Source organism: Cervus canadensis, chromosome 30 (assembly GCF_019320065.1).
Source record: "Cervus canadensis isolate Bull #8, Minnesota chromosome 30, ASM1932006v1, whole genome shotgun sequence".
NCBI lineage: Eukaryota > Metazoa > Chordata > Mammalia > Artiodactyla > Cervidae > Cervus > Cervus canadensis.
In genome coordinates this window covers 12,939,064-12,966,934 of record NC_057415.1, presented here as the reverse complement: position 1 = coordinate 12,966,934, position 27,871 = coordinate 12,939,064, and the positions used below count along the sequence as shown (strand labels likewise).

General features: G+C 37.4%; 1 protein-coding gene across 7 annotated transcripts in view; it reads left to right on the top strand.

The window, feature by feature from the left end:
- Positions 1–27,147, top strand: part of TUT7 (terminal uridylyl transferase 7) — a 58,172-nt gene extending 31,025 nt beyond the window's left edge. For 3 of the 7 annotated variants that reach the window (XM_043452909.1, XM_043452910.1, XM_043452911.1), the window contains exons 18-29: positions 4,060–4,163; positions 4,791–4,880; positions 5,675–5,788; positions 5,964–6,041; positions 6,653–6,830; positions 9,370–9,417; positions 9,503–9,594; positions 10,796–10,911; positions 12,168–12,493; positions 15,692–15,768; positions 16,109–16,172; positions 26,140–27,147. In XM_043452909.1, the coding sequence (XP_043308844.1) occupies positions 4,060–4,163; positions 4,791–4,880; positions 5,675–5,788; positions 5,964–6,041; positions 6,653–6,830; positions 9,370–9,417; positions 9,503–9,594; positions 10,796–10,911; positions 12,168–12,493; positions 15,692–15,768; positions 16,109–16,172; positions 26,140–26,207 (1,355 nt within the window). In that variant the 3' untranslated portion in view covers positions 26,208–27,147. The remainder of the gene's footprint in view (positions 1–4,059; positions 4,164–4,790; positions 4,881–5,674; positions 5,789–5,963; positions 6,042–6,652; positions 6,831–9,369; positions 9,418–9,502; positions 9,595–10,795; positions 10,912–12,167; positions 12,494–15,691; positions 15,769–16,108; positions 16,173–26,139) is intronic. The other 4 variants (XM_043452915.1, XM_043452914.1, XM_043452912.1 and 1 more) reach the window with 3 other exon arrangements.
- The last annotated feature ends 724 nt before the right edge of the window (positions 27,148–27,871 follow it).

The following is a 27,871-nucleotide window of genomic DNA, read 5'->3' as shown; positions in this document are numbered from 1 at the left end:
ACATTGGTGTCTGAAAAACATCAGTGTGGTTAAGTATGAAAAACTGAGGAATTGGTTATAATTTGTATGTGTATTGTTGCCTTGGTTTTATTTCATGACAAAATGTATACTCTCCACACAGGAAACTTTGGGAATCATTTTGCCTTATCAACAGAGTGTAAATCAAAGTGTAGGTAAAGGTTGCTGGCTGTGATGTGAAGTATAGTGGAAAGCGCTGTGGACTGGGGTGATGGATTGTACTTGGAGCTGTTCAGCAAGTTGTGCATGACCCTAGACAAGTATTTGCAGCTGCAAAATGTACAGGTTCTGTAATTGTGCACAGAGCTGAAATGCCATTAACATATTCTCTGCCTCTCTTTGTCAGAGGTAGCTGTGGATGCTGTTAACAGTGAGAGTCTTCTAAAATGTGGTACATCAAACGTCTGTGCTAAGAGTTGAAAGTGAACAAGATGTGGTCCTTGCCTTTGTGAAACTTAAAATCTATGAACCATCCATAAAACTCTTTCTTATATCTTAGTCAAGAGCAGATTTAAATCCACAGCATGGGCATGCACACACAAAGTATGCACCTGGAGTACCCCTTTTATTTGCGTTTTTGATTTCCAAGAGTTTAAAGAGGATACCATGTGATTTTAAACAACAGGGGGGAAAAAATCTTAATTTTGTTTTATTCCTAGTGAAAAGTAACCTAGAGCATCAGTATTTTTTTAATGTGCTTTGATACAATTTTTATGGTCATTGAAATAAACATTTTGGGAATTTTACCTCTCAAAACTGTATGCTCTTTTATTTTTGTTATTGAAGATTATGCAAAGAAACTAGATTGCTACATTGCCATGACTATTAGGTATTTCATAGTGAGGTAGGTTTTGACTTTTGATTTTGAAATAATTTCAAATGTAAAGGAAATCAGCAAAAATTGTACAAAGAATTCTGTCTGCCCTTCGTTCAGATCCACCAGTTGTTAACATTTTACCACATTTGATTTATCATCCTATCTCTTGCTTCCTCATAATTTTTTTCTGGACCATTTGAGATTAAGCTGCAGACATCACTTCACTTTCTCCTAAAAAACCTATACTTTCTAAGAATGAACCATGTTAAAAATAGGTCATTTTTAGACTAAAAATGACTTTTATAAACAGATTATAATTAATACAGATTGCATGGAGCAAAAATTGAATAATAGCTAGAAAGTGATGATTAAGAAAGCAGTTTTCCCACATATTTTATTGGGTGCTTGTTATGTGCTCCTGTGTTGGGCATGTAGGTAGGATAGAAAAATAAGTCTACAGGTCTTTCCTTTGACAACTTTCAGATCTCAAAGGTAAGATACTCTCACAGTGTATGGAACAATGTATGGTGGTATTCATTTATTAAAATGACTTGTAGAGCCTACAGTAAGTATTAATAACTTCTGAGGAGAGAGAGATTTGGGGAAAGAGTTGGGTAGGGGAGGTTCATGGAAGAGATGGGCTTGTTCTGATTTCATGATATTGATGAACATGATTTGAAAAGGATAAGATGAGAAGTCATTCCAAAGATGCATGGATGTGACTATGAGAATCACTGTAATTGATTTTGTAGGACAATGAGAAGATTGATACATTTTGAGAGGAGTTTCAAGTGGGAACTAGTAGGAAAATGTGAACTGTGTTTGAGAGAAGAAACCCAATAAAAGCAGAACTTTTTAGGCAGCTTATATGCTCTTAGGGAAGATACAGTCTAAGGGATAGGGCAGAAGGATCTTAACCAGATGCCAGTGATCCTAAAAGGAAAAGAATATGAGAGATTCCAAAGGGAGATTTCCTAGAATCAGAACCTGCAAGTAGGAAGTATGGGTTCAGGCTGATATCTGAATTAAGAAATGGGAATGGGAATGTTTGCAGTGTGGAGTGATAGTTTGCCATGAAGCTATAATCTCTAAGAGTTAACAGTCCAGCAAGCAGTTAGAACATAGAGTTGCCAGTTAAGATTGAAGAACAAAATGAAGCAGTTTTGTATTGAAAACCTTGAAGGAAGAGGCCAAGAATAAAACAGTTCTGTGGGATTATGAGAGAGGTTGAGGACCAAGCTTTAATTTATAAGTGTAGAAATTAAGGGCACTGAAAAAGGAGCTATTGGAAAGGTAAAATAGGAGCCAGAATGATGTACTGTGAATAAATCCTAGAGGACAGGTTTATAAATGTCATAATGGTGACTTAACAGTGGCAAATTCTAGAATTTCTCCATCTAGGAAGGAGATGGGGAAAAAAAGGAAACTTAATTTAAAGCCACCATAGCAAAGTAATTAATGGTGGCTTCTAAAATCAGACTCCCTAGTTTTAAATCTTGGGTCCTTGCTTGCTGGCTGTGTGATTCCAAAAAGTCACTCACCTTCATCATAAGCACTCAGTTTCTCATCTGTAAAGCAGAAAAAACAATAATAGGATTTAAGATTAAGAAAAATAATATATTACAGTACAAGGCCTGACTTGCTGAGTGTTCAGTAAGTAGAGCTCCCTTGCCCCTTCTCCCCATCAGTATAAGTTAGACGACTTCTGTCTCCCATGCAGACCTTTTCTGCTGAAATTCCTTTCATCTGCATACTTTTTTTTTTCTAATTTCCAGATCACTAGTCATCTGTCCTTCTAGATGCCACCATTTAACTCTCTCAAAAGGAACTCGGACCTCAGCACCCAGAATAAACACATCTTTCTCTCTTCCACTTCCCTTCTGCTACAACCGCCACTAGCTGTTCTTCCTTCTACATCCTCTCTCTTGGTTATTGACATTGACATCCTTGGAATCACCGAAATGAATGAAGTGATAATTAGCCTGTCCTAGACTAGGTTCACAGAGAAGGCAATGGCACCCCACTCCAGTACTCTTGCCTGGAAAATCCCATGGATGGAGGAGCCTGGTGGGCTGCAGTCCATGGGGTCGCACAAAGTCATACACGACTGAAGCGACTTAGCAGCAGCAGCAGACTAGGTTCAATAGAGTCAGACATACCTAGATTTGAATTCCCACTCCACAGTTCACCAACTGCATATTCCTAAGCATGTTCATTTCTCTGGGTCTGTGTCATCTTTTGGGTAAGGGTGAATGGTCTTAGGAGGTAATGTTTGTAAAGGAATATGGGTGTTCAGGGAATGTTCTTTCTGTCATAGCCTTCCTTTCCCCTACTTCTTCTTCCCCAACCCGTCCAGTCAGAGGTGCTCTCAAACATGTCTTGCTGCTTCTCTTCATTCCCATGCCACCATTATAGTTCAGGCCCAGGTCAATTTTTATAATGGTCATCCTGTCTCTCTTCCGGGTACCTCCAGTGGTCAGTGATTCTTCCCAGATTTTGCCAGTTGATTGGCATCTTTGCCTCCAAGGATATATTTCTTCCATATTTGGGCTCTTCTCAGTTTTTGCCACTTCTCCTGTTACTCGTTATTTCTTTCCCTCAAGTCCACTCTGGCGCTTGCACAATTCCATGGAAGTTCCCCGAGCTTGTCGTTCTGTTTCAGGCAGCTCCCCTTCCCTGTGCAGTTCTCCTTGCCTGCTAAGTTCCCTCAGCCTGCTCTTTTCTGCCTGTAGTTTTTCAGAACCTAGATGAGGCAATATCCTCCTCTCCTGTTGACACTGATTCTTTTCTTATACTGACATAGCTTCTAGCTGCATGATGGGCATTCAGATGATGACACATACGATGTACGGCTTTTCTTCCTATAATGTGTGTGGTCATACAGAGAAAACAGGGAGGGCGCACCTAGTCCAGATTCTGTAGTAGTTTCCTGTTTTGAGGTGTATCAGACTGGCAGCTCTACACACATACACAGGATCCAGTGTGTTCCTGAAGCACTGTGGCTGCCTTGTTGATTCTTGTACTTCAGATATTCATGTGTTTAACAAATGTAAACTTTGCCAGAAGAATCATGTTTGTTAGTAACAGTTCTTTGACTAGTCTTGGTGACTCACTGAGACAAGCCAAGGCCAGGTTTACTTCATTCTATGTTGGAACATTAACATGAGAGCAACTTATACCCTCTGCTGCTGGGTTTAATGACACTATCTTGTTTCCCAACCTAGGACTGAGAAACATCTTGCCTATTACAACAGCAAAGGTGCCGATTGTGAAGTTCTTCCATTTGAGAAGCGGTCTGGAAGTGGACATCAGTTTGTATAACACATTGGTAAGATTTTTCCCTAGACTTTTTCTTTATGGAGATTAAGGGGAAGAAGTATCTCTTAATTTACTCAGTCTTTAAGTAAAATTAAGCCATTCATTTCATCCTGTTCATTCTTTTAGTAGTTACTAGTGCTTACTAAGTGTCTGGCAGTGTTCTCAGACTGGGGATATAACAGAATTGAGTAAACATTAGTATTCATTAAAAATGAGGTCAGAGTGGCAAGTGCTTTTTTGTTTTGGGTTTTTTTGGCTTGAACTTTGTTTCATTTTGGTGTATGTGTGTGTGTCTTTGGTCTCAGACCTGGTTTGTTTTCAAGGCTCTCTGAAACCTCTCCGGCCCCTAAGGATGTTTAATATGAATAATAGGCAGGGATACAGATCTTAGGTTGAATTAAAGGGAACTGATTATTTTTATAGCCCGTATTTTCTAGGAATGTTTAGACTAAGGTGGCCTGAGATTAGATGTCTCTTATAATTCTCATCTAGTAAGTTAGTAAAGCTTCTCTGTAGGGGAAAAATATTAGTTTCAGTCTAAATGTCTTCATCTTAAAAATGAATTACACTGTAAACCTATTCAGAATATTTCACCTTAAAACTTTTTTTTAAGGTTATATAATTTCCCTTTTAATAGGCCCTTCATAACACAAGACTCTTATCTGCTTACTCAGCCATTGATCCCAGAGTGAAATATTTGTGCTATACTATGAAAGTATTTACAAAGGTAAGTATGCTTCCTCCTGAGATTTCCTCAGGAAATTTCTTTACATCTTTAAATCTTGTTGAAAATGTAAGAAACAAACCCAGTCATGTAGAAAACAAACTAGTGGTTACCAGTGGGGAAGACAGGGATGTTATGGGATTAAGAGACACAAACTACTATATGTGAAGTAAATTAGCAACAAGGGTATGTTGTGCAGCGCAGAGGATGTAGCCATTGTTTTGTAATAACTTTTTTTTTCTTTGGCCACGCCGCAGAGCTTCTGGGATTTTAGCTTACTGACCAAGAATAGAACCTGGGCCCTCCACAGTGAGAGCAGAAAGTCCTAAACACTGGACCACCAGACAGTTCCCTGTTTTATAATAACTTTAAATGGAGTATACATCTATAAAAATAAATTGCATTACTGTGTTATACACGTGAAACTAATATTGTAAGCCAACTATACTTCAATTTAAAAAAAAAAGAAAACATACACCTATATTTTTAAAGAACCATAGGCAACTATTTGAGAAGCTGTACTGAACAAACTAAATGTTACCTTAATTTTACATGATAATCTAATACTGCTTGTGGCTGATAGTTCCACAACTTTGTTGGGGTTTGTTTTACTTTTTGATTTTTTTTTTTTGGTTGGTCTTATTTGGTTTTGTTGACATATTTTAGCATTTGAAAAGTGTGATTTTTATATTAGTGCTCTCTAGAAGCACCTTACTTTTAGTGACAATAGAATAGCTGCAAGTGTAGCAGGAGACATTAGTGATCTTTCCTTTGTTCCTCCTTTTCCTTACCCCCAGATGTGCGATATTGGTGATGCTTCTAGAGGCAGCTTATCGTCATACGCATATACGCTCATGGTGCTATATTTTCTTCAGCAGAGGAATCCACCAGTTATTCCTGTCCTTCAGGAGGTACTAGTAAAGGAAATTGATTTTTGTCATCTGTAGAGCTGGATGATTTTTGAGCCCTATTCCTTCTCTAAAATTCTGTGATTCTGTAGTTAAAATTTTTACTATTTTCCTACAAGTTTTTGTATCAATGCGCTAAGTTTGTAATCCATACTAATAGTTTAAAAATTAATTTCAGATATACAAAGGTGAAAAGAAACCTGAAATATTTGTTGATGGCTGGAATATTTATTTTTTTGATCAAATAGATGAACTGGTACGTATTTTAATAGTAAAGATTTTTTACATCCTTGACTGAAAGTTAGCTATACTGTGCTGTAGTGTAGATGGTCAATGATTATATTATCAGTTGTTATATTTATATTGCGATAGTAAAAAAGAAAAATAGCATATACAGATGATTCCTTTGAAGTTGAAAATATTTTTTAAGCCAGGTGAGTTTCTAGGAACTGTATGCAGGATTTCTTTACTGACTAATAATTCAAAATGGTTAAGTAGCTTTACTCCAAATGAACAAATAATTTGCTCTGTGATTTCCTACAGAATTTAGAAAAACTCTTGAGGTACAGAGGTATAATAACTAGGTGTCACCAAGGCTCTAAAATTTATTTCTAGATTCTTCCACAAACATGCATTCTGAGGTTTGACATTTAAAACCCAGAGCACTTTCTGTCTCTGGGTCATAGGGTAGAGATTAATAAACTCATGTAAATGATACTTTAAAATAGAAAAGTTTTATAATTGTTTTTATATATTTAAACTCTAGTTAATTAAAATAAATCCAGATTTATTCCCTAAGATACAAATGACTATTGATATTAACACTTTACTATAGAGCATGATATCTCTTGTTCCTTCTATTTCTAGCCCAACTATTGGCCAGAATATGGAAAAAATACAGAATCTGTTGGGCAGCTGTGGTTGGGACTTCTTCGTTTCTACACAGAGGAATTTGATTTTAAAGAACATGTAATTAGCATCAGGAGAAAAAGTCTGCTTACAACTTTTAAGAAACAGTGGACATCAAAATACATTGTTATTGAAGGTACTAATAAAATCGAACTTAAAACTGAATAGAATATAGAGATTGAACTGATGAGGGTATTCTTGGTCCTTGCAGAGATCTTCCCAAGCCGCCCTGAGCCACCGATCAGGATGCACCTAGCAGTTGCCCTGTTACTGTCCATGTCAGGCAGACTGATCTGTTTGCTTTTTTTTTAATGACTGATGCCCTCATGTGGGGTTTCTTACAAATCCAAAAATCTTTGTTCACCATAATAAGTCCTTTATCTTTGTTCAACAAGTTCTGGAGAATAAGGTTGCTATAGAGATAAGCCAGCTTCAAAAATTTGTCATTTAGTTCGCCCATGCTGAATGCTAGGATTCATGGGCCATTTGTGTTTGTATTTGATTGTTTATTTCCAATTTGGGGGATTTTAATTTTTATAATTGTAGATTTTTTGTATTAACTTTATATATATTTGTATGTACCCAGATAAATTTATATATATACATACACTTTTTTCTTTTAGATATTTGTGGTCATTATTCTGAGACTTGCTTTTTACACTGAATGGTTTTACTCTGATCCTCTATTCTGTCTGTACACCAGATTATTTTCAGTGGTTGCTCAGTATTGATTTGTATAGTTGATTTACAATGTTATATTAGTTTCCTGTGTACAAAATAGTGTTTCAGTGTTTTATAGATTATATTCCATTTAAAGTTATAAAACATTGGCTGTATCCCTTGTGCTGTACAGTATATTCTTGTTGCTTATTTGTTTTATACATGGTAGTTTGTGTCTCTGAATCCCATAGCTCGTCTCGCCCCTCCACACTTCCCTTTCCCTCCTGGAAACCACTAGTTTGTTCTCTATGTCTGTGAGTCTGTTCTGTTTTGTTATATTCATTTGTTTGTTTTCTTTTTTAGATTCCACCTGTAAATGATCAATTTGTGAGATTTTAATTTTAAAGACAAAATAGAGCTTAAATGCTCAAAAATGCAATTGAAAATGCTTAAGAAATATTTTGTTGATTTTAGTCTTCTATAATTTTTTTAACTATAATCACCTGAAAAACGTGTTACTTTAGGTTGTGCTATTGTCATTACTTCTGCTAATTTACATTATTAAAATATGATGACCACAAAATTAAATTCAGATGACCATGGATTATGGATATGGTTGTAACTTTTTAGTATCCCATAGCTAAAAACAGAACTTTGTCTTAAACCTTTCCATTATTACAGTGGATTCTTATGGTCTGCCAATTATTAATTTGTTTTTGAATTTTTGAAGTCTCATTACCTTTTGCTTTTAACTTTACATTATTTATAAATGAGCCATTAGTAGTAGGCTCTCTTAGAAGGAAGACTTCTGACTAGTTATTCTAGAATCGAGAAATTTCAGTGGTGGTAGTTTGCAGTGTTTGTACAGTAACTAATACTGTAGTATCTCTGCTACAGCAAGCAAGCACCAGAAATACTTCCACACAGCACACACAGAAGTCACCAGGGGACAGCGTGGCCAAACCTTCTAGAAAGGCAACCTTACAGCAAGTGTTAGTGCAGGTCAAACTGAGTGAAGGGCGCTTCTCTCCAGTAAACTCATAGTGGGTCCGAATCCCAAATGGTATACCCCAGTTACTGTACATGAGAAGCGTAACAAGACAACCAGAAGGGTGCCTCTTTTTACTTCTTTACTCCTCTTACGTGTACCGTATACCTCCTCCATTTTCCTAAGTAGTAGATGAGCCTCGAAAAAGGTTCTGTTTTGTTTGCCCTTTGCTTGTTTTTGGTTTGGTTTTGTTTGTTTGTTTTGTTTTTAAGATTTATTTATTCATTTATTTTTGGCTGCATGGGTCTTGTTGCCATGCACAGGCTTTTTCTAGTTCCGGAGACTGCAGGGCACTTCCCAGTTGCAGAGAGCGCAAGGCCTTCTCATTGTGGTGGCTTCTCTTGTTGCGGAGCACAGGCGCCAGGGCTTCAGTAGTTGCAGCGTGTGGGCCCAATAGTTGTGGCACACAGGCTTAGTTGCCCTGCAACATGTGGAATCTTACTTCCCCAACCAGGGATCTAATCTTAGTCCCCTGCATTGGAAGGCAGATTCTTAATAACCACTGGACCAACAGGGAGGTCCCAATAAATTTATTTTCCAAAATGATTTTTTGTAAGGCTGTTAATTAGCAGGAACATTCAGTGGTAAAATGTTTTAAATATATTTGTGGCTTCTATATGCCTCTAAAACTAGTATGATTTGGTGATATCAGACTAATATGTCTTTTCCAAATAGTATTTTGTTGTCGAAAATAAAGCACCTTCTCATAATATGAAGGACTCTAAGAATTCAGATATAAAGCAGTATCCTCATTTTTGATGGATACTTTTTGGGAAAAACTTTCCATATATTTAGAAATATATAGTACTTAGCTGTATTATAGACTTGAAGCTCATTAAAAACGCACTTATTTTAATACTTTTAAGTATGTAACACTTTCTTTTTGTTATATAGACTTCACTTAATGTATAAATAGTGGTATTTCCTATTTATATTTTTTTTGTTTTCATTAATTTTCTTTACTTAGATCCGTTTGATTTGAATCATAATCTTGGAGCCGGATTATCAAGGAAAAGTAAGTTTTGCTTTGTTTATAAATAATAATGCCTTCTCTTTTCCTGTTAATCCATTTAATTGAAACTTTACTCTTTTTTTCTAAGTGACAAATTTTATAATGAAAGCATTTATTAATGGGAGAAGAGTATTTGGGATTCCAGTCAAAGGATTTCCAAAGGACTACCCCTCAAAAATGGTAAGTGTCTGTTGGAAATACCAAAAAACTAGTTCCAAAAGCCTTTTAAGCACCTAATTTGTATACATTACTTCAATAATAACCTAAATACTCCAAAGTTTGGTGAGTCTAGCCACAATTAAAGCCTTTTCATAAACATAGCTATTTTGAAGTCATTTGTCAACAGCATGGGGAGAGATAGCCAGAAGTGAACTTTGGGTGGATTTTCCTAGATTTAGGAAAATCTAAATTTTCCAGTCTGCTTGCAAAGAATAATAAATACCTTAATGAAGCTAGGAGAGACACAGTGCTCCCTGTGCTAAAAATCTGTCCTCATATAACCTGATACTCAGGTTTTTATGGAACCACACTCAATAAAAGCAAAACAAAATTACATTATAAAAATTCATTTTAGTGAGAAAAAAGGGGAAAGGGCTAGGAACTAGAGTGTTGTGTGTTAAAAATAAAGGGGTTTTTCTCCTGCATTAATTTTCCTAATTAAGGCTTTTTAAATGAACTTTAAGTTATCAGGTGTGTAAGCATGTTCAGCATTTGATTACATCTCTGCATCTAGTTTTTGCTAGATATTGCTGTGGCAGTCTTCTACACCCTGCTTCTGAAACTTGTTCTAACAGATCACCTGGGGATTTTGTTAAAATGCAGATTCTAATGCAGGAGGTCTGGGGTGGGGCCCAAGACTGCATGTCGTGCAAACCCCCAGGTGATGCCGCCTCTGCTGGCACCCAGCTTCATGTCAGTGGTAAGGAGGCTAGAATCCAGGCATTGTCTTTCCTTTCCTCTGATACTTCCTTCAGAAGCCACAACAAAGCAACAACACATAGCTTCTTTCTTTTTAGGTTTTAGCCTTTTGTTTTTATGAGAAAATGAAGTTTTTGTACCTGGCCTCAGTTTTCCCCAGATCCTAGGAAGCTGACTCACAGGCATATGTAATGCTCTTATTTAGAGTTGTGCTGGGGAAAAAGGTAGGGTTAAAGTGTTCTGCACGGTGAAAAGAAATGAACCAAAATGAATTCAGGTAAACCTATCCTGAATTACACCTCTTAATGGTTTTAGATTTTTTTATTTAAACAATAAAATAATAATTATTAAAAATAATGATTTATCAATGTTGAGATATAAGATCCCTGATTGATACTGGTTAGTTTTTGTGTTTGGATCTGTTATTAGTAGTTTAGGTTTTTATGTATTTATATTCTGCTAGGAGTACTTTTTTGATCCAGATGTGCTAACTGAAGGACAGCTGGCCCCAAATGATAGATGTTGCCGCATTTGTGGGAAAATCGGACACTTCATGAAGGACTGTCCTATGAGGAGAAAGTAAGTGAACATTCAAAAGGGTGGTTTTGTTTTTATTTTCTTACTGCACCAGTTTTCAAATGAGATTCTCTTGTACCAGGAAATAAACTTATATTAAACCCAGAAGTTCTCAGATAACTTGGAGATTTTTTACAAGGAAAATGAAGTGATTTAAAACCTGCCTTTAAGTCAGATGGCTAGGATTAACTTGAGTGTACAGGAGACAGTCTTCCAGGCCTCGTCCCTTTTCCTAACTTTGGGCACGTCCCTCATCACCCCGTGACCATTTGGTTATTACGCTTTCCAACAAGGCTGGAAGAGCAGAAGAGGAAACTGAAATTCCTCCATTTTACAGCAATGAGAAGTCCAGAATCATTTCAGTCATTGAAAAGTAAAATGGGGTTTTTTTAAGGATCTCAGTTATACTTTTGATGTACAATAACTGGGGTGTACTGTGTGGGAATTGAGACTCAGTAATACTATACTGCACTATAGGACCCTTCACTTGTATGCATTTTAATTCTTAATAATTATTGTGTGTTGGGGTGACCTACTTGATTTGGTCATCATGCTTTCTTCTGATAATGTTTTCAGGAGGGCAGAGGGAGGTGTTTTTGGTTGCTTGCTTGGGACATATTCTTGTTTTGTGGTGGTGGTATTTTTAAGTGGACGATAATATTCTCATTTAAAAACATGGTACTTAAATCACCATCTGGAATTCAAGGCTCTTATTTCTTACTTTATTTTTTATTCAGATAGTAGCCACTGATCCTATAGGGCAAGGAAGAAATAATTTTGACAGTTTAAGAGCACAAAGCTCCTTGTAACCATTGTTCCATTGTGAACCTAAAGTTTTATATCTCAAGTTTCCAGTGCTAGTAAAGAATGCTAGTGGGCCAGAAAGTTTTAAGAAATCAGTCCAAAGGTAATTTGAGTTTTATTACATCAGTACCAGAGTAGGTATTAAATTAAGAAGTTCCACTAATTGCAAAAACTGGTTTCACAGCATTAGAATAATTGTGAAAATGAACAACTACACCCTTAAGCTCTGAGGGTGTTTCTTAACACATTATTGACCAGAGATGTATTAATGCCACAGATGATAGTTTCTGCAGAAATCCCCCAGTCAAAAATATGGTAACAGAGAAGATGGACTTAAATTCTTATTTTTCCCTCTGATGCCTTCTGTATCTAGTTGTCTCCTAAACCTGGAGGGGTCTTAATAGTTTGTTAGGTTTCTGTTCAGATTTTTCCTACTAGTATTATATCTTCTACAGAGTGAGGCGACGGCGAGATCAGGAAGATACCCTGAACCAAAGATACCCTGAGAACAGAGACAAAAAAAGCAAAGAAGATAAAGAAATTCAAAACAAGTACACAGAGAGAGAGGTGTCAACAAAAGAAGATAAACCCATGCAGTGCACACCTCAGAAAGCCAAGCCAGCGAGGGCAGCCACTGAGCCAGGGAGAGAGAAAATCCTCAGGCCACCAGTGGAGAAGTGGAAGAGACCAGAGGACAAAGACTTAAGAGAAAAACGTTGTTTTATTTGTGGACGAGAAGGGCACATTAAAAAGGAATGCCCTCAGTTTAAAGGCTCTTCAGGTATGGATGCCCATCATGCCTTGATGTTTGCACTCACATCTCAAGGGAAATCTCTTTTTTAGAGTTCTTAACTATTTTAGTTATATGTACAGATCTATTTACTGGATAAGATTTTGTTTTTCAGAAAGTAAACCCACCTCCCCCACCTTTACTTCTAATTCTCTATGTGTTTTTAAACACTTACTCCTGGTTTTTTAAGAGGCTTATCAGTCTGGTTGACTCTTATAAGTTTGGTTGACTTTTCAGATAAGATTATCAATGAATTGAAGACCTAGTAATCCCCAGTACTTAAAAAGTTAAGAAAGGGGTCCCCAACACCCCCCAGGCCATGGACCAGCCCTGGTCTGTGACCTGTTAGGAGCCGGGCTGCACAGTGGGAAGTGAGCAGTGGGTGAGCAAGAGAAGCTTCATGTGCTGCTCTCCATCACTCCCCATGGCTTGCATCACCTCCTGAACTACCACCGCCCTGCCCCCAGCACCCAGTCCATGGAAAAAATGTCTTCCATGAAATGGTCCCTGGTACCGGAAAGGTTAGGGACTAGCGCTGACCTAATTGACCAGAAAACAAGCTACCACTTACTTGAGCTTTCCCAACCCAGTATGTGCACTTTTGAAATGGAAGAGCCGTGGGTAGGCTTAGCTGAAGTGATCTCAGGACACCACACTTTGTGTGCAGGAGCCACTTCTATTGTTGTTTAAACACATGTGCTCACAGGCCTAAAAAGCGGAGTAGAAGAAGGGTGACACCGTTAGCGGTGCCTCTGCCTGCAGAGAATTACCTTTGCATTGCATCATTTTCTTCAGTGAGCATGCTTATTCTTACAATGAGGGAAAATGTAGTTTCTGTCCATAGTTGAATGTCATCCATAGATCTTGCCCCTGTGATTTGTCGGATCTTAATTTGCTTTTTCTATGAAATGGGTGAAGCATCCGTTTGGGGCATATTTTTAACAGACTATTAAAAGTAAGGGTACCTTGGAGCGGGGAGGGTAAGTTACGTTTACAAGGCAGTTTATACACTCTCACTTTTTTTCTCAGAACAAACCTGTGAAAGTGGATGAAATTTATCATAAAAATGGAAACCTGAGAAATAGTGTTTTTGATTAAAGTAGTGACCCTGTTCACGTCCTCAACTGTTAAGTGTTTATGGACAGCATAAAAACGTCAGCACTGAAAGCTTCCTTAAAACACTCACTCTAGTCCTTGTCGTTCCTGGAACACTGATACCTCTCTTCCACTTTATGATACCATATCAGCAATATAGTATCTCTTTTTTTAAGATAGGAAAGTTTTAGATCAGCCATCCTTATTTTTTTAAATAAGCTTTATATGAAAAGTAAGTTCATAAATTGTTTTATTATTAATTTTAAAATAGAATGTAAATGTTTATGAAATGTTTATACTGCTTCAGCTTGTCCTACTTCTAAGGAATTCAAACTTTTATTGCCCTCACAAGGGACATATAGCAGAATAAAATGATGTTTTATAATTATAAGGGTAAAATGTTTAAAAGAAATTAAAATAAAAGCAATAGCTAACAGGCATTGAGCACTTTCGGTGGGTCAGGCACTATTTAAGTACTTTACATGGGTAAATTCATCTAATTTTCACCAGAGCCCCGTTAACTGTGGTATTATTTTGATATCCTCAGTTACAGATGAGGAAACTGTAAACAGTATATATACATAAGATGTAATACAGTCTCATCAAAATTCCTTTTGTAGGCTACCCTTCAGAACAGCTCACTGTCTGCTTTTACTCAGAGCAGGAAGTACATGGGCATTGCCTTCTTCTTTGGTACAACAAAGTGGTGCAGGGATGCCCCTGCACTCCCCCAGCTTGGATGGATCTCTCTTTCTAGCTAGTAGCAAGTTTTAAGTTGCCAGTAGTAAGTGGAGTAAACAAAATAAGTGAAGCTCTCAAAATAGTGAAAGTAGGGAATTCCCTGACGGTCAAGTGGTTTGAATTTGGCACTTTTACTGCCGTGGGCCCGGGTTCAATCACTGGTCAGAGAACTAAGATCCTACCAAAATTTTTAAAACATAGAGCCATAATCCTGGCCATCTAGAGGGTAGCAGCCAATCAAGAGGGACAGGGGCTGTCCTGGAACAGGGATGAGGTATTATCAAGCATACAGAAAATACTAGAGTCTTGGTTCCTCCAGACTGCCATGTTTTTGTATTAAATCAAGTAGTCATAGTGTAAAACAAAGAGAGGAGGGGCTTCCCTGGTATCTCAGACTATAAAGATTCTGCCTGCAATGCGGGAGACCTTGGTTCATTTCCTGGGTCAAGAAGATTCCCTGGAGAAGGGATCTCACTTCAGTATTCTTGCCAGGAGAATTCCAGAACAGCGTGGCAGGCTACAGTCCATAGGGTCGCAAAGACTCAGACACGACTGAGTGACTACCACCCACACCCACACACACAGAATTCCAGTCCATAGGGTCGCAAAGAGTCAGACACGACTGAGTGACTACCACACACACACACACACACACACACACTCCAGTCCATAGGGTCGCAAAGAGTCAGACACGACTGAGTGACTAACACACACACACACACACCAGGAGAATTCCATAGGGTCGCAAAGAGTCAGACACGACTGAGTGACTAACACACACACACACACACACACACACACACACCACACACAATTCCACACACAGAATTCCAGTCCATAGGGTCGCAAAGAGTCAGACACGACTGAGTGACTACCACACACACACACACACACACACACACACACACACAATTCCAGTCCATAGGGTTGCAAAGAGTCAGACACGACTGAGTGACTAACACACACACACACACACCAGGAGAATTCCATAGGGTCGCAAAGAGTCAGACACGACTGAGTGACTAACACACACACACACACACAGAATTCCAGTCTATAGGGTCGCAAACAGTCAGACACGACTGAGTGACTGACACACACACTAAATTGAAGTAAAAGAGGAGTGGGGGCTAAAGTATGGTGAATTTCCTCCAATAGCAATTAAAAATAATCAGCTTCTGTCTAAAGATTATGTTCTTCCGTCCCATTTCTTCTAATACATTAGAATTTTGTCCACATAATATTTTGAGTAGAGCTCTGTCACCTCAACAGAAAATCTTTCTGTGAAAATTTGAAACAGGGCCACTGTTTTCAATTTAAAGTAGGAACAAAAAGTGCTCATTTCTTTCTCAGGTCTGTCTAAATCAGATTGTGTATTTGGATCCCCTTCTTCACAAAACCCTTTGAGACCAGCTGGCACATTTGTTCAGGTAAACCTAGCTCAGACCCGAGCAGGAAACCCTCCCATCTCTGCCTCTCCCGCAAACACTCCGTGAGTGCGAGCAGCTCTGGGCCAGGTGCTCGGGAGGGCCCGGGCAGGTCCTGCGGCTCCTCTGCCCGCCCGAGGTGCCATGTGCGGGGAGCTTGCTGTGCGCCAGCTGCCGGGCGTGCCTTTCGGGGTCCTGCAGGTGTGTCTTGCTTGTCGATTAACTTGCAAAGTTCTGCCACCCACATGCCTAATTTCAGCTCTCCTTGGATTTGGTTACAGTTTTCAGACTGTTTCGGATGCTGTTCTTTCGACTTTGTAAACCAGTCTATTTCGTTTTTTAGGCAGTGCTTTTACATGAAGACCAAAAGAAACAAAAAACATCTATATTTTTGAGTCCCCAGTCAGGTATGTGGGTTTTTAAAAAAACAAATGTGTGTTATTTTATTTACTGCATAGCGTACCACATGCCTTTTGAGGCACTTCCTTTAAATAAGTGGTTTTAACAGAGATTGGACATCAGAATAACTTGGGGAGCTTTTAAAAATAGACTTGCCCTGCCCCTAGCTTCCTTTCCTAAATCAGATTCTTCGAGGGTTAGGCTTAGGCCTGTATTTTTTTTTTAATGTTCTAGGTGATTCTACACCATCCTTGAATAGGAACCATAGTCTCTAATTATTTGTTCCTCTTCTACACTTTTTGTTTCTGCTTTGAAATTGCCACTGTCTTGTCAGCAGTATATTCTTCTCATGGAGATTATTTGCCACCAAAGAAAGAAAGTAATCGTGTGCCTGAACACTCTCTCTCAACTATGTCATTTACTGGTTCCTTCAACAAATATTAAGCCACACCTCCCACCCACCCACCCCCTCCAAGTGCGGTGTGTGGGCCTAAATACTGAAGATAAAAGCCCCTTCTCTCATTTACTCTGCCTTCTTGTCAGAAAAGAGACAGACATATTTCATGCGACGATGGATGTTAAGAAATATAAAGAAGGAAAAGGAAAAGAGAATGTTGGGAAGGAGGCAGCCTCTGATAAAGTAATATTTCAGCAAAGAATCAAAGTGAAAGGGAGAAGCAAGTCGAGAAGAACTTGGATTTAGACTCTTACAACAGAGCTGAAAACAGTTTTGTCCCGAGTGGCGACACTAAGCCGGATGAGGGAGAAGAGGGTGACTGGGGGTGAGGTCAGGGTACACGGCGGTGGGTCACACAACCCCTTCAGCAGTGGGAGGGATGGGTTTTTTTCTCTACGTGAGATGGGCAGCTGTTGGAGGCAAAGGAATGGTGTCATCTGAATTGCCTTAAAAGGTTCACTATGGCTGCTGAGGAGGCAAGGGTGAAAACCCAACAAGGAGGCTCCTTCTATAGTTAGGGAAGAGATGAGGACAGCTTGGACATGGATGGAAGGGATGGAGGAAGTGAGGCCTCCTCATGTTCTGGAGACTTTAAAGGTCGCACTGACATGATCATTGATGAAGTTGGATGATAAGGCATGACAGAAAATGCTGAGATTTTGAGACTCAGAGGTGACACTGATTTTTTTGTTCTGAGCAGCTAGAAGAGTGAAATTTGAATTTCCTGTGCTGGGGAACCATCAGGAAGAACCGATTATGGGGAGAAGTAGAGTTCAGCTTTAAATGTATAAGTTTTAAGAGACCTGCTAGATACTGTGGTAGAGGTGTTGAATAGCCAAGTAGATATAGGAAGGAGCCTGGCATTTAGAGCAGAAGTCCAGTCTGCAGATAAAAATTTGAGGATGATCAGTATGTAATTGATGGTAGTTAAGCCCTGGATCTGACTGCAATCACTTAGGAAATACATGCAGATAGAAAAGAGAAAAGCATGTAGAGGCTTAGGCAAAATAAACCAAGGAGACAGACACACACCCTCAGAAAAAAAATGTTTAACAGTAGGGATGGAGAAGCAGCAAGTTTGATCTTTTAATGGAGCTTTAGTGGAGAAAGTGCCTCAAAGAGGGGGCAGTTGGCTTTGTGCAAATTGCTTCTGATAGGTCTGTTCAACGAGGACTGAGAATGCAGCATTTTATTTGGCAACACAGAAGTCCCTCACTGTGACTTTGAAAAGAGTCATTTCTTTGAAATAGGGGGCCAAAAAATCTGCTTGTAGGGAGTTGTACTGAGAAGTGCTGAAAGAATTGTAGGGTACCTGACCTCAGCTATGGCTCTGTGCCAGGGCCCCCATCCCTACCCAGTCCCCCCAGGCCCAAGGATAGATGCTAAAAGGGAGGGGAAAATAGGATGCTATGAAGGCCTTTCTTGGTGTTTTAATCCTGAAATAGAAGGGAGAAATTTGAGGGGTAAAAGAAAAATCAAAGTAACTAACATATAATGGATCACTTTTTCAGCTTTTTTTTTTTTTTAAGGGGATGAAACTATAATACATGATGCAAACAGCTGGCCTTTAGACACTTAACTAGTTTTGTTTAATATCTCTTTCTCTTCTCTGCTCTAATTTTCAATAAAGTAGGATTAAAGAAGGGAAATTGTTTAAGAAATAGAGCTTGTGTACTCTTTTTAACTTGATTGTATAGTTGATGAGAAAAGTTAAGTTTTTGACATTTTAAAGCTTCATTGATAAAACCTGACAGTTTCATATATATTGTAAAACAAACCGCCGATTTTGTGGTCAGCTTTTACGTGTTGTATGTTATTGCTAAGGTGCAAACAATGTTTGCTTGTAGATTGGAGCTATGCCTGTGTTAGCTATAGAGAATGAAGAGGCCAAGCCGTCTGTCCCATCAGGTGTCAGTTTCTGAGAGAGAGCACTCCCAGAACCTTGGCAGCCTCCCCAGCCCCGCAGCAGATAGACCTCTTCCCTGCTGTCCCAGCCCAGGCTGTAACAAGCCAGGGCGCAGTGGTCTCACCCTGGGAAAGCTAACGAAGCTCCAGGTGAAGGGCATTTGGCTGTCTCTACTTCGAATGTTAACAAGGAAAATAAATTGAATTATTAAATTATTTAAGTACTTCTGTTTCTATTAGTACCAAGATGAATTATCTCAAGTATATAAAATGATCTACTTAGAAATAGGCCTTTATTTTTATAATATGTGAATACTTTACAGTTGTGTTTTTTTAATGATTGGGAAAACCATTTGAAATGGCATCAAGTTTCTCTACAATCAGACTGAGGTAGAATGTCGCAAAGAGAAACAGAAATCTTCAAAGAATTACCACCCTTACCCAAAAGGGGATCATGGTATCCATGAAAGGTGAAGACATAGGAGATTCTGTAAGAACAGGCAAGAGCAGCTCTTTCCTGGGAAGGTTTTGTAATTGTTCTCAGTGGAATGCATGGACTTAAAAATAAGAAAAGTTCTACTGGGAAAACCCTCAAAATGAAATGGAGCGAAATGAGAATGGGGTCTGTTCTGAGAGGATTTGATAGTGGGAGTGGCCATGAAACATGGATGAGGAGATTGACAAGCTGCTCTGGAAGCTCCTTCAGCAAATGAGAGTGGATGGGAGACAGACTCCTTCAGCAAATGAGAGTGGATGGGAGAGTGTGGGGCAGTTTGAAGGTCACATAGTTACCAGATGTAAAGAAGCGAAAAGACTGTTGCCTTTACAAGCTTCAGCCTTGAATAGGCATTTCCAGAACACTTTACTTAAGAAAATACTGGTCCTTGCTTAGTTGAGATTTGTTTTGTCAAAGGTAAGATGTTTATGAATACCAGCTTTGCCGTCAGATTGCATGGTGTGATTTGTAGCTTTGTGATCTTATCCTACATTGCTTCAGTTTCCTCATCTGTTAAATGGGATAGTAATAATACTTACCTTGTAGGACGGTTGCAAAATCTATGCAAAAGCACTTAAAACAGTACCTGATGCTGTGAGAGCCTCTGCTGGTGGGCGCCAATGGCATTTGGTGTCCTGCAGGACATCTGTCAGCATTGCTTCTGCTAAAGATTTTATGCATCTTGAAAGTAAAATTTTTAAGTGGGGGAAAAGTACAGATGTTAGACATATACCTAGAAATGGCAATACCAATTGACAGTAGGTTAGGATTTCAGTAAATTATCTTCTGAGTGAAAGATTTACATATTTATAAATCTTTTTAATAACCATAAAACTTAAGCTTACTACAGAAAAAAAAAGTTATTGCAATAAATGAAGTTTGCTTTCTACCAGAAAAAAAAAATTTATAGGTGGTTAAAACTTATCTTTTCTAATAAACTCTTGAAGTTAATGACAACTATTAATACTGTCAAATTTATCCATGAAAAATTTACGCAAGTTATGTATGTTGTTATGTGAAATGTCTCAACATTAAGTAGGATTAAGTTTCCAGAAAGCTCTTCCTTTTCACAGACTTTATCTGTGATGCGTGGGTGGTTTCCTAAGGAGAACCTGCTAGTGTGTACAGCCCCTGCTCTTCGGCAATAGCTGAATTGACCTTAGAAGAAAGAGGTGAGCTCCTCTGAGCTCCGGGTGTCCCGTTTATAAAATTGGCAATAGCACCATCTGTCTTGTGCTGCTGAGGTTAAAGCAGCCACCCACATCCGAGTTCTCATCCAAGTTCTCTTTCCTCTCCTGATACTTCCTCCATTCCACTAAGCTACATACAGTTCTTGACTCTCAAATGAGACAGCAGTAGATGGGAAATCCCACGAGTTTCCTTGCTCTCGATTCCTCCCTCCCTCACATACACACAGCTGACAGTGCCTTCGATGTTCAGTAAGTTTCATTGATGAGAGGTGGACTCATTTTGACAGAGTAAAGAAAAGTGGGAGAGTGATCAAGAACATGAGCTTTAAAGTCAAACTTACTCTGGCTTGACATCCAACCCAGTCATTTACTAGCTCCATTACCTCTGTCCAGTTAGTGAGCCTCTCTGCCTCAGTTTCCTTGTCCATAAATTGGGGCTAATATCTCACAGGGCAACTGTAAGGATTAGTTTCATATATGTAAAGCCCTTAACACCGTATCTGGCACACATCACTTGATAAATTAATACTACTCTTACTGCTGTAGTTAACAGAAAGTCTCCAACTATGCTCTGACTGTCTGACTTCTAGGACAAATATATAACAGAAGTTTCTAACAAAAGAGTATGTGGAGATTGAAGAACCATAGTCACAAACTGTTCAGTATGAGAATCTCAAGAAACTAACATTTGTCTATTTCTTAATCCTCTACTGTTTTTGGAAAGAAAATTACTTTTCAAAAGAAACTACCTCTGTGTCTTTGTTTATTCCATTTTAATCCAAGGGTTTGAAATCTTAAATATTGGAGATGCTATAAGAGATTGGTGAATATCTTTTCTCCTTTATGATAATGTATACTTTTTTCCTTGACCAGGATTTTAAAGCTTACTTATTAAAAAACAAAAGCACAGTGGTCTTTATGATAGTAAATTTAAAATAATAGAAGCACTTTTTGAAAACCATATGGGAAGATCTTATTATCAGTGAATATATAGATTATTGTTTTTCATACCCTTCTTGATATTCCAATATATGAACATACATTATGTATTTAACCATTCTTTATTAATGGAACTAGTGCTTTTCAAATATTTGTTATATCAGTGTCTTCAAAACTTTTTTGCTTGCATACTCGCTCCCAAAATGTTGAACCACCCATATATCTCCTTGTATGTGTTTAAGTTGACATCTTAGTTTTTTGTCATAGTTGCAAAACATGTAATTTCTGGAGGTTTTTTGGAAAATATTGGCATTTTAAAAACAAAACTTTTAAATCAGTCTTTTTAAATGTATCAAATGAAATATAAATATTATTGCAGAAATTTTACATCTTTTTTTTTCTCCTTGAATTCTTTTGTTTCACTTCCATGGAATTTTATCTTAAGATGATATATTTTTATCATATATATTTCAAGCATTTTATTGACTGGCCGCAAAAGTGTTCATATAAATTGAATTTTTCAGCTTTTTGTTAAATCTCAAAGTGTAAAAATGTCTTCTAAATTGTTTATAGTTATTAGAAGAATATAATTGACCAAAACCAATGTTACAAATTTTGATTAAAAATTGCTTCCTATGTTTACTTACTGAAAATGACTTTCATTTAATTAGATGAGACTTTTATCCCATGCATTCATTTATTTTCAGAGTAGTACTACTTAATGTACAAATGAAACAGTGAATCATTTCTCTTCCTAATCTTTTGTTTTATACTTCATAAACATTGTGAAACCTCATTAGTCTTTATAATAGCAAATTACAAGGAATAGAAATAAGTCTTGGAGTCTGGGAAGGGAAGATACAACAGTGCCACTCAGTTGTTTTCATTCCTTTTTAATCAAATCACCAAAAAATCACATAAATCGTATCATCAGAACTTATTCTGATGGTTATCAACTACCAGTTAATTTTATGAAAGCTAAAAATTTGGGTTTTTATTAGGTGTATTCACATGTTGCTACAGATCCCAGCATTTTGTGTGCTTCTCTGCCTCCCAAGGCTTTTTCTTTTTCACTTAGGGTAATGTGCCACATTAAGAGGTGAATGGTTATAACACACGTGTCTCTCTCTGTCTTGTGAAAGGGTAAAGAGAAAGTGGTATGATTCCTGAGAACCACCCCAAAACCTGGGCGACAAAGACATTCTCAAAAAGAACTCAGATAAAAATTGAAGCACTGTGGTCAACTCTCTCAAAACTCTACTCACTTGTCCTCTTAAGCTATTCAGGAATAGCTTAATACCATGTACCCAAGGTTGAAGACCACTGTCTATATAAAACACTGCAATGTCAGTTTGCATATTTGTCTAGTTATTTCCTCAGGATAAATTCCCACTTAGGAGAATAATAGGTTTAAAAGTAACCATATTTTGACAGCGATACCAATAATGCCACATTGTGATTGTGGACAGTTTCAGAGAGTCAGTCACAATTTTCCCATACCCTTGCTTCATTTAGGATAGTCTTTTTTGCCAGTCTGCTTGAAGTTCTGTTCTTGCCATTGAATTCTAACAATTTTCCACATTTTCATTTGTATTTCTTCATGTTACATCTTGGTATTTTTGAGTATTCATTTTTGTCTTTAGTTCTTTCTACTTAGAAATTTATTCATGCTTTGTCAAATATGTTATAGTATCCATCGTCATCACCAGTTTATTATTTTCAACCTCATTTATGATTTATTTTGCCATGGATACATTTGTTTTAGTAGTTTGAGCTAGCCAACTGTATGGTAGTTTCAAGTCATGCTTACACATTTTTAAGAATTTCATGTTCTTCCCCCAGATTACATAAAAATTCATATTTTATTTATAGTAGTTTTATCTTTTTTTCTTGACCGAACCGTGCAGCATGCAAGTTCTTAGTTCCCAACCAGGGGATCAAACCCTGCAGTGGAAGCACAGAGTCCCAACCACTGAAGCAGGGAAGTCCCATAGTTTTATCTTTTTGTGTGTGAATTTTTTTACATGAAGCTTCTTCAGGTATGTTGAGATTTTTATATACATAGATACACACACACCCATATATATATATATATATGTATGTGTGTATACAGGGGACTACATGTTTAAGTGATAAGTAATAAAACTAAAAGTATTCTTAGAACTGTTTCTTAACATTTGGGCAAAAAATTTTTTAAAGATCTAAATAATATAACAACTACTCATCTACTAGAGAATTGGCCTTATTTTTTCATATTTTCTTTTCAGTCATTTATTATTAATAAGAATTCAGGTACCCGTTCTTTTTTAAACTCTTAATATGTATCCTTTAACATGTATATACTTTAATATACGTATCCTTGGTGAATTTTTAAATTTAAATGACTCACACTGTGTAATATGAATGTTTTACAACTTGCCTTTTATATCTAACAATGATTTTGAAATTTATATATGTTGTATATGGATTTAGTCTCTTTACAGTATTGCATCGTATGAATACAGAATATTTTATGTAAACATCACCTAGTACATGAGCATTTAGATTATGTCTGGTGTTTTGCTGTTATAAGCAGTGTTGTAGTGAACACTCTTGTGTGTGTCTTCTTGAGCATATTTGAGAGATTCTATAGGATTTGAGTATTTGAGCATTTTCATATGTGCATATGTGCCTTTTCAACTTAAATACTGTCACATACCCCCTAATTGGCTGAAACAGTTACCACTTACATCAACAGTGTTTATTCATACAAATATGATGAGTGAAAAAATACTGTGGTGTTCTAATGGATATTTTTTTTTTTTTTACTCTGGTGATGCTAAGCACCTTTTTATATGCTTACTGGCTGTGAATACCATGTATTTATTATTACATACATTCTAAATGTTTTCTTCCAGTATATCTTGCCTTGTACCACTTTAGTTTTTAATTTTGAGATAATTAGATGATTGGTTTTCTGTGATTAGTTTTCATGGATATGTGATTCATGATTTTAGGGTTGTCTTTCAGAAATTTTTCCCTCACCTGAAGTTGTAAAGATATCCATCTATATTTTTTTTCTAATAGCTTTAAAGCTTTGTTTTTCTTATTTAGATCTTTATTCTATCTGGTTGTATGTAGAATATGAGGTACTGATGTAAATTTTTGTCCCTTAAGTGAAAAGCCTTTCCTCAGTATTTCATGAAGTTTAGAATGTCAAAGACATTGACCAATAGACAATTTTTGACCAATAGACAATCCATGGTATGAATATAGTATTTATACTCATAGAGTGCTTTGATTCTTCCTGCCATATCACTGATTTTTCACTGTGAGTTGACTCTCAGGATATCTTGCTTTGGAAAGTTTGCTTTTGAGGGGGCATAAGTTTGTTTGCATACTTAATAAGTTGACTTTGGACATTTTAGAAAGTATAGTTTAGACAAATTGAAAGTAAAAGCCATTTATACTTGTCCCATTTTAAAGCATTAACTATTATTTCAGTTTTGGAGATAAAATCTTCTCATCTTTTTACATCAATGTAATGATAATAGTTAGCATTGATTGAGCACTTTCTGTGTGCCAGGTACTGTTCAGTTGTTTTACCTATATTAATTTATTTAATCTTCACAGTAACTCCAAGGGGATAGGTATTATTGTCTTCATTTTACAGATAACCAAAATGAGGCAATACATATTTGATTAGTGGTGTTTTTCAAATGTGTTTTTTTATTAATTTTTAGTTTTAATGAAAATACTATTCATGAGGATTTATAACCTTCATTTTTCATGTTATTAATTATCCTTCTCTGCATACCTAATATGTTATTGTGTTTATAATTAGGCATATCACAAGTTCTGGACATTTGTGTTATTTGCATACTTTACAAGGTTTTTGTGGTTTATATGAATATTCCGTTAGCAAAATTTCTGCACACCTAGCTGTCCTTCTGCTCTTCCTTCAGCAGTTAGTGGTTAAGAATTGATACCTTGTTTTACTTTGCATTTCTTTGATTACCCACTGATATTGATTAATTTTTATCTACTTACATACTTTTTTTTCTCTTTCATATGTTGCTTTTTCTTTCACCAGCTGTCTATTAGTGTTTGTCTTTTTTCTATGAATTTGTAATTTCTTTAGTGCTAAGAATAGAAAGCCCTTTTAATAAGTAAAGCATAATGCAGTATACTTAGGAAACTCTTTCCCCACTCCAAAATATTCACTACTTCTTACACTTTGACTCTCTCATATTTAATTCTATAATTCATTTGAAATTAGGTAAGGAGGAAAGGTATGATGTGAGGAAGGAAACTTATCTATCCCTTTCCTTCCAAAATTACTTGTTTGACACAATACCAGTTAGTGAACAATCCATACTTTCCACCATTGGTTTGAAATGTGTATAATCAATGTGTGTATATCCTTTGCTAGATACTACTTTCTTGTAAGTGATCACTTAAGAATTTGTCAATTTCCTTGTTTCATTGAACTGCTTGTTTTGACTTCAGAACAAAATCTATTAACTGTTCTGTGGTGTGCATGTAATTAGCAGTCCTCGTTTCTGTCCTTCAGCTGTAAATACAATAAATTTCCTTTTTTTTTTTTTCTTTTAAATCAATAAGTTATGGCTACCATGTCACCACTCACAGCTTCATGTCTGCAGAGTAATGACACGAGATATTTATTTCTGACCAAAGAATTCTTTGGAGTTTATTCTGTTTGGTTGCAGATGCAAAGCAGAGCTTTAAAAAGTTCTGGCCTCTGTGCCAGTATGAGGTGAGCGTGCATGTCATAACGTGACGTCACTCTAGCAGCTCATCTGCATTTAGAAAGACTATGACGAGGCTTCTGTTATACCTTTTCATATCTAGCCAGATGACTTGATTCAAAACAAGTGCCGAGTATGAAGTTTCTGTAAATACTAACCGTAAGAAGTAGTTGTATAGCGTTTACGATGAAGTGAGGCCTGTTTCATTTATGTTGGGTTTTGTTTTTTCCCCTCCTCTAGGTAGCCTTTCCAGTAAATATATGACTCAGGGAAAAGCCTCAGCGAAGAGGACCCAGCAGGAATCATGAGGGAAGGAAAATGCCGCATTCTAAATGGCCACTCAGGCGTTCCTATTCACTTTGAAAATTAGGTTCATTTTACAGGACACAGCAGCATAGATCAGGCTTCAACTTAACATTTAAGGGAAATGTCAGATTTTTTTTAACTTAATGAAATTGTTAATGAGGAAAAAAATGTTTAATACAGTCTTACCTACTACAGATCCCTATAGATTTAAGGATTTCAATAGAAAGCCATGATGTATGTATTTAAGACAGGTTTTAAAAAAAAAAAAATGTAACTATGGGCCAGTATTCATTGAATACAATTTCAAGCTTTTTAATTATTTCAAAGCACACTAAAAATAGTGGGCTGATAAACTCCAAGTAAATGAATCCTTTTTTTCCTTTATAAATCCTTTTTGTTTGTTTTGAAGAGGGGAAATTATATTTATTGTTGTCAACTGAATCCTTGTGTGAAAGCGTGTCAAACGTGTGAACTGCTACTGCTGTATTTACGATTTACAAACCTTATTTTATTGATATTTGTAGAATTGATAACATGGACATGAATTACCACCTATTATGTGAGCCTCCTACGGATGAGCAGTGCCACTGAAGGGCTTTTAGTTTTTTTCCCTCTCTAATTTTAAATTGACATATAACTACTATGATCGTAAAAATGAAGTAAGGAAAACAAGAGTCCTGTTTGCTGCTAAAAACATTTGCAAAGGAAAAATGACAAAAGTAATTTTTACTTTTTATGATACTCCGAAATCAGGGTGGATGACTTTTAAAATCCCTGATGATTAAAGAGGCTGTCTCTGCCAATCACAAGTTTGATTGGTATCATTTAGATCTGACCGGAGCCTTCACAGAACTGTTTCTCTAATTCACGAGCCCTTCAGAAGTGGTCAGAACCATGCCTCGGATTATCATTTTGAAATAAAATCAAGATTTCAACCTGTAATTTTATCCACCTTACTTTCCAATGAGAGTCCTAGGTTTCGTGAGGAAACCAGGTGAAGGATTAAGGGCGGTACAGCTCTGCGCCCCTTTATCCCACGCTGCATCTCCACGTGCTCGTCTGTCTGGTGGTCACTGACAGCCAACGCCTGCCAAGCCCTGGGAGTGTGCAGAGGAGCCGCACAGACTTAAGGGCAGGAATGCATAGGGAGGGCTGCTGGGGGTGCTTGCTGGGCAAGCGTTCCCAGATAGAAGAGGGCTCGAAAGTAGCACACCTGTATGCTTTTCTTTTAAACAAATTCCTTGAAGACATTTTCCACCTAAAGAAGAATCATATCAAAATTAACTTTATTTATTTGGGTTGGGGGTCTTCCCAGAGGACTCATTGGGTAAAGAATCAGCCTGCAGTGCAGGAGACACGGGTTCGATCCCTGGGTCAGGAAGATCCCCTGGAGGAGGGCATGGCACCCCACTCCAGTAATCTTGCCTGGAGAATCCCATGGACAGAGGAGCCTGGTGGGCTACGGTCCATGGGGTCACAAAGTCTGACACGACTGAAGCCACTGAGCCTACACACGCACGCCCATTTATTTTTTTTGGCTGCAAGGCTCTGCAAAGTCAACTGGACATAAAATTCTCTTCACTTTCTTTGAAAAGATTTGATACCATTCTGTTGTCTTCTGGCTGTAGTCACAGAAGACTACAGCCAACCTTATTTTTGTTCCCTT